Genomic DNA, 7,520 nt, shown 5'->3' on the forward strand with positions numbered 1-7,520 from the left:
GAAAATGCTAGAAGTAATCTGACAGCTTCAAGACGTGCTACTGGTGCATAGGTTTCACCAAAATCAATTCCCTCTTCTTGGTTATAACCTTTAGCAACCAGCCTTGCTTTATTTCTAGTGATAGCCCCATGTTCATCCATCTTGTTCCTGTACACCCACTTGGTTCCTATGATGTTCATCTCATGCTCTCTTGGAACCAAAGTCCATACTTCATTGTATTCAAACTGGTTCAGTTCTTCCTGCATTGCTGTGATCCAATTCTTGCATTGCTTAATGAGTAGATTATTTGTTCACAAACCAATTAAGACTTCGTATACAACTACCTTGTTTGTGATTAGAGACCTTTAACAGATCAGGAAAAACAATTTCTATTAAACCCAGAATTAACAGATTCAATTTCAAAAGAACAGATTTAGTTCTTGACAGAATTAAGCAAAACCAGAAATGAGTGTTGGTGATGAGAATCAAATAAAGGAGGCTTTTATTAATGAAGGGAGAGGTCATTCACCTACACATTTGAAGTTCTTCCTTCTAGTCTTTTCAAAATTAAAAGAAGACATAAAATAAAGAGAGGATCAAGCCTAAAGCCAAAGAAGTCTACAAGTTTTCAAGAATAGGCTTCATTTAAATATCTCACTTTATAGTTTCTTTTATAAATTTGTAAATAATATAGAATGTTTAAATACATAGTTTTTAGGAAAGGTGCTTAGAGGGAAACCTTAGATACCTCTTTTGTAAAAGCATCTTTAGGCATTAGTTTAGAATTTTCTAGAAGGTGACTCTTCATGCTTCACTTTAGGTGCTAGAAGTGAGTAGCATGCAAGGGACTTTTGGTTAGCTTGTTTTGTAAGCTTCATGACCAGCCCTTGCTCCTATAAAAGGAGGGCTTAGGTCCTTCATAATGCAGATTTGGAATTTGTAGTAAAGAAACTCTCCCAATTTGGTGATTGAGTGAGTGAGATTTGATTTCTCCTCTTCCTAGTCTCATCTTGAGAGCCTTGGTTCTCTCAAGTGGCGGCAATTCACACTTATCTTGGAGCAATCACACTTCAAGTGGCGTGTTCATCAATCAAGTTCTTCATCCACATAAGTTTCCTCTCTTCTCCATTTAGTTCTTCCATTTCCATGTCCATATGAACTCTAAAACAAGTGTAGTTTCTTTTATTCGGTTCATCTTCCTTTTCTTGCACTTTTGTTCGGTTCTTTTCAATTTCTTACTGTTTTAATTCAGTTCAGTAGCTCCTTTTCATGTTTTGTTTGGTTCAATTGCTTTCTTTAGAGTTTCAATCGGTTCATTTACTTTTCCTCTCATTTTAATCAGTTCAATTTGACAATAATTGGAACTTCCATATGAGTTTGTGTTTTGGCACTAGTTTTGGTGAGTTCTTGTTCATAGAACCTTGATCCAATTCTATGATAAAGTGCCTATCTCATAACCAACTCAAGATGATTCCTAAGAATGTCAAGAATCATTCTAATTGTGCTAGTGGAATCACATCAGCTGGGATGAGAAGAAAAGGCACGCAAGTTTTTATACTGGTTCACTCATACAGAGCTACATCCAGTTTCACCTTACTCCAAGGTGGAATCCACTAAGAAACGGTATCAATCACTTACAACCACACCAGTTCTTGAACACTACAAGAACAACACAACCAATGCTGAAAAACCCTATTTCAGCACACCTTGCACTCCAAGAAACCCTATCAAGGAGTGACTAACACTTACACCCTTACAAATCAGAATAAAGAAAAGATTACACCTGAAGAGAAGATGCAAGAACTCAAAACCAGTAGTTCAATTTGCTGCAGAACTGCACCAGCACCTTCACCAAGATCAAAGGTTTCCTAGAACAAGCACACTTGAATATCCCTTTGGAAAACCTTTCAAAAATCCTTTTCAATCCTTCTTCTCACATAGAAAGTATTTGATCTCTGTCAAAAACGTAATTGCTCAGCATCCTTTCATGTGAGAGAGGCTTTTCTTTATATAGAAAACAGTTTCTAACTTCTTTTCAAAAAACAGTTGAAAAGCTGTTATGCTCAGCATCCTGTTCTTTTACAGAGAAACAAATTTATTTTTGTGCAGTATCCTAATTTTAGGAGAAAACCCTAAAAAGCTTTTGAAAAAACTTTTAACCACTTCATGTGTTTGACCTATGCTTGGTTAGGCATCTAGGATAGATCATGTAGCAAAAGGCAACCTTACACATACACAAGCCTACATACAAGATCATCTAAACCTATTACAAACTTCAAAACAGACTAGCTATTTTCTACATCAAACACACATTAACACTAGGTAGAGAAGAGGCTTCATCCATCTTCAACACACACCACACCAACAATGCAACCTAACATAGGTGAAAAAAACTTGTTGCACTTGATTGCCTCTTGCTGGAAGCACCAACCAGCAACTCTTTCCCAACCTAACTTTGGCATCACATTAGGTGTGCCATTCGGAGCTCCATACATAGGCCAACAATCCACTACAGTTGATAAGAATCTACCCTGCATCTACCGCACCAAACAGACCAAAAAAGACCCCTTGAATGATGCATTGAAAGCCAAGTTAAAACCTCAAGAGCGTAGATGAATCCTCCTACATTTGTTGGCCCCTTACAGTAAACCAGTGAGCTTCACCTACAACCAACCAGCAACTACCACCACACAAAAAACTAGCAAACCAGCACTGACAGTGCATCATATGTGAAATGCGAGGCTCCATTCAAAGGTAAACCAACCTCTTCGGAGTTGAAAACCATCTGATTTAATTAACATCACTACAAACAACCACTCCAGACATCATATTAGCATGGGTTTTAAATCCAGAAACCATCTGATTTGATTCTACCTTGCCTTTTCGTGTCAAAAACCAGAAAAAACCTCTTCAAACATCAGTATCATCCAATAAATGAGACCTCCTTGGAGCTTGTTTCATAGGCCATAATAAACCCCTTGAGTAAGATGTTAGAATCCAAACTAAGGTGTCAAAAATAGAGGTCTGCATTGCCACTGATGTCCCTTGTTGAGGTGCTAGACATTGGACATTTCCTGCTACCTCAACCATTGAGTTAGACGTTCCATGAAAAAACTCCATAAAAAAACTTCTATGGTTGTAGCAAGCTCCATGATAAGATTTGAAAAAGTATTCCTTCTTCATTTTCCTTCACATGAGCACCAGGACACCTTGCACTGCCTGCACCTCCTTTTCCTATCAATTCCTTTGACAACTCAGCTCTCTTAGCATACCTGCAACAACACAGGCAGCACCCAAAAACTGGTTTAGCTACAGAGAAGTTGATAAATTCCCTTACAAATGTTTAAGCATAACTCATAGACCAAGGTTATTAGCCTTAAACATCTTTAACCTACACTCCACCATCCAGCATCCAAGACCAAGCCACATAAGCTATGCATATTGCAAATAGCTTTTACACCAAAAGCGTATGGAATGCTCCATCCAAGACAACTTTGTGCATTCAGTAACCTGTAATAATTGAGTCACCCCTGCTTGCAGGGTCTGCATCGGATCTGCTACTCCACACACCTCCTTCACAGACATACCACTTCTTGCTTCCTTCCTCCTCCAAGGCAAAACAACACTGCCCTTTTTCCTCCTCCAAGGAAACTTGGCTCCACCTAATGCCACTTACTTATAGCTACTAATGCAGGACATTGGATTCAAAACCCAATCTGCAAAAGAGTAGTTAAATTTATGTGCCTTATGGTTCATCTATAACCACGATTTAAGTTAGGCCTTTTGGAACACTTCTGCATCTGCAACTCCTTGGTTGAACACAACTGAGTTTCTATGCTCCCACATACACCGGACTATAGCTGCCCATACCCCTTTCCAAACCAAGTTTTGTTTATTACTACTTTGGATCAGGTGAAAGCTCTCAAAGTGAGTTATAAGATCTTTATGTTGGACAAATAAGATTCCAATCCATTTAAAGCACAAGAACCAAACGCACAAGGCATTTGCATTCCAGGAAGAGGTGTTGACAAGACTCTTCCTTGGTTTGACATAAGGCACAAACAATAGTGTTCAACATCACCCCTTTCCTACTCAAACACTCTCTTGTTGGCATTCTACCCAACAATACCCTCCAGGTTGTAATCGTCACATTTGGGAATGCCTTAATCTTCCATAGGTACTTGAACGCATCAATTTGAGGGCCCCTTTCAGACTTGGCTAGGCATTCATATGCAAAATTAACCGTAAAGCATCCGGATTCATCACATCTCCACACCTGGGCATCCTTCTCTTCCTTAATTATAATGGCCCTGGAAATGTGCATACCAAGCTCTATTTTCATCGGGGTTTCCCACTCAAATCTACCACACCTCCACCTCAAGGTCCATCGCCACGCCGATTCTTCCCACACACCTACCTCTTCCACCTTTTGACCCTGATTCAACGGCAGAGAGTACAATCTGGGGAACAAAGTTTTGAGAGTAGAATTTTCAACTCACACATCCTCCCATAATCTTGCTTTGTCTCCACTCCCTAATTTCCAACTGACTTCTTCTTGAAACCACCCATCTCCTCTTCCCTCCTTACAAACCTTCAATAAATCTCTCCACCACCAGGATTGGAGTTTCACTGATGTTTGAGAGGTATCGAGTTCCAGACCATACTTTGAGTCCAAACACTCCTTCCACCTCCCTTTCTCGTTAGAGATACAGCGCCATCTCCACTTAGGCAAGAGCGCAACATTAAACTTTCGAATGTCTCTGAGGCCCAACCTTCATTCCTTTCTTGGTTTACATAAGATTTTCCAACTAACCCATGAGATCGGTCTCTTCTCCTTTCTCCATCCCCACAAAAACATCCTTTGGATATTGATAATGCTTTTGCATACCAACTCCGGTGCTTTAAACATAGACAGGTAGTAAAGCGGTATGGCAGTGATAACATATTTGATTAAACATATTCTTCATGCCATAGATAAGAATCTCCCTTTCCACACATTGAGCCTGGATTTCAGCTTGTTCTTCCTTGGATTTCCCCCCACTTCTAGGCCCAAGTAGGTAAACGGAATACCCATATGAGCACAGTTCAAGGTCTTTGTATAGCAGTCAATATTGCTTATAAGGACATTAATGTCTGCTAACTTTGACTTATGGAAGTTAATCAGGCCTGAGGCTAACTCAAAATCCCTTAGGATAGCTTTTAGACTCATTACATTGGTAAAGGAATCCTCACATAAAAATAAGGTATCATCTGCAAACTGAAGGATGCACAGTTCAACCTCCTTTCTTCCGAATTTTAGGCTAGATAACATATTGGTCTTCACAACTTGTCTTACTAGCCCGACAAGGCATTTGGCAACCACTATAAAGAGGAAAGGGGCTAAGGGATCGCCCTATCTCAACCCTCTCGACGGTTTAAATTCCTTCGTAGGACTCCCATTGACTAGCATTGACATAGTAGCACTTTCTAGGCATCCTTGGATCCACATAATCCACCTATGTGAAACCCCATCCTATGTAGCATGTCATAAAGGAACTCCCATCTGACTGAGTCATATGCCTTTTCAAAATCCACTTTTAAGCACAATCCACTCCTCTTACCCTTCCTTAGATCCTCTACCACCTCATTAACCATAAGCACGCTATCTAGAATCCTTCTGTCCTATAGGAATACCGATTGACTGTCATCAATGGAGTGTTTGTTCTTGTATTACTTTTTTTGTTATATCTTTAGTGTCTCGGAGTAGATCAAAGGTGGGTATAATTTCCTTCGAGTCATGTTGTCACGAACTTTTTGTTTATCTATGTAGTTTTGATTAAGGTTTGTGGATGACAAAGTTCATTCATGATATCAGATTTCTTGTACGTGCCTCCACTTAGGTTTTTGTGCATTTATGAAACAGACTTGTTTTTGTGATTGATATATTCCATTTGTATAGGGTAAAAGATTGATCTTGATCTTTCCTGCATAAGGGTTGAGACACCCTTAAAGTGTTTCATATCTATTTCATTTTTTCATTGCTGAAAAAAAAATACACAAAATTTCAAACCTTGTTCCTTTCATTTTTTAATTTTTTTTTTTTTGATAAAGAATAAATAAATTAAATGAATAATTTATGAATGCTTCAACACGTATAAAAATTAATAATTGGCGTGTCTCTCAATCTACGTAACCATGAATCTCACCCGTATAACAATCATACAAACTTAAATATAATGGAATTATGTAACAAGTTGTAAGCACAATATGGTCACACTTTAGTACATACCAAAGAGAGACCTTCATTAACCACTGTTCTTCGGACACTGCCTAACAGAAATTTCATGCACCCCCGTAATTTTACGATTAAGAATTAAACAGCTGAGACAGTTAATATCATTAAAAGACTTTTCTATTCATAACTTGAAGCACTAATATTTGATCCCATTTTACATTTCATGCATACTCTTTGGCCAGAGACGGTAGAAAAAAAAAAGCTTGAAACGAGGAAACTAAGAGTAAACTTTTCTTTGTCAGCAGATGTATATTATGAGAGCATGAGAATGGAAGTAATAGCTATGCCTCTTATTTATTAAACACTTAGTACGTGTCTTATGATCATGCATCAGAAACGGGTGTCATCAGTGGGAGGATACTTTGGATAAGGTGGTTTCCCATATGGTGGGTTGTTAACTGGTGGCCCATAAACTGGTGGTTTCGGAGGCTGTGGGTTGAAAACTGGTCCCCTCGGAGGATTCTCATGTTGAGACTCATGCACAGGTGGCTTCTTGTACACTGGTGGTTTCTCAACTGGGGGCTTGTGAACCGGTGGCTTGTAAACTGGTGGTTTTTCTACTGGTGGCTTGTGGAGAGGTAGTTTTTCTGGTGGTGGCTTGTGGACAGGTGGTTCCTCTGGTGGTGGCTTGTGGACAGGAGGTTTATCTGCTGGGGGCTTGTCATAGTTAGCAAGCCCTTGAGGGGACAGGAGCAGAGCTGCAAGAAGCAGAACTAGGGAGCTTAAGGAAGCCATGTTCTTCATGTTTTAGGTACTGAATAACACAACAGTGCTTGGCTTTTATAGTAGTTGGAAGCCTTAATGATAAGTGCATGGCTGAATGTACTAGTTATTTCTATGATGCGGTGGATAGTTAGCACCTTTGGGAAGTGTTGAATTGGTATGATTATGTATAGGAGATGGTGTCTTGTTGTAGTTGCAAAGTTTGAAGTTAAAGGGGAACAGTGAGAAGTACATTGGGAACATATTTCTGATTTTCAACGCACCGACGAGGTTGTCCCCTTTAGTTTTGGGATAATTTGAGTTGCCTCACCGAATAATTGAATAGCATGGGAGAGTAGTAGCTACTGTGTCAGGTGTTGACTCACTGGTTACTAACAAAGAAATCGAGTCTTCACATGGGAGACTCAATTTATATATGCCAAATTAGGAGAATTTTCCGCAAGTGTTACGGTATTGGGAAATATTTTCTTCAATAACACCCTTTCTCTTTTAATTCCCCAAATAGCATTGAAATTAGATCTTGTGAAAATGCGGTTATGATGAA

The 7,520-nt window shown here is 39.2% G+C and overlaps 1 protein-coding gene across 1 annotated transcript; it reads right to left on the minus strand.

The window, feature by feature from the left end:
• Window positions 1–6,354: 6,354 nt before the first annotated feature.
• On the minus strand, window positions 6,355–7,188 carry LOC137821584 (uncharacterized). The gene has a single exon (XM_068626241.2). It carries the CDS (start codon window positions 6,995–6,997, stop codon window positions 6,584–6,586), a length of 414 nt encoding a protein of 137 aa, XP_068482342.2. The 5' UTR covers window positions 6,998–7,188; the 3' UTR covers window positions 6,355–6,583.
• Between the last annotated feature and the right edge of the window lie 332 nt (window positions 7,189–7,520).

This window comes from Phaseolus vulgaris, chromosome 9 (genome assembly GCF_051622355.1).
Source record: "Phaseolus vulgaris cultivar YP4 chromosome 9, ASM5162235v1, whole genome shotgun sequence".
In the NCBI taxonomy this organism is placed as follows: Eukaryota; Viridiplantae; Streptophyta; class Magnoliopsida; order Fabales; family Fabaceae; genus Phaseolus; species Phaseolus vulgaris.

Excerpts from the sequence above, each read along its gene's own strand:
- LOC137821584 (XM_068626241.2), bottom strand. The coding sequence starts at position 6,997 with ATGAAGAACATGGCTTCCTTAAGCTCCCTAGTTCTGCTTCTTGCAGCT.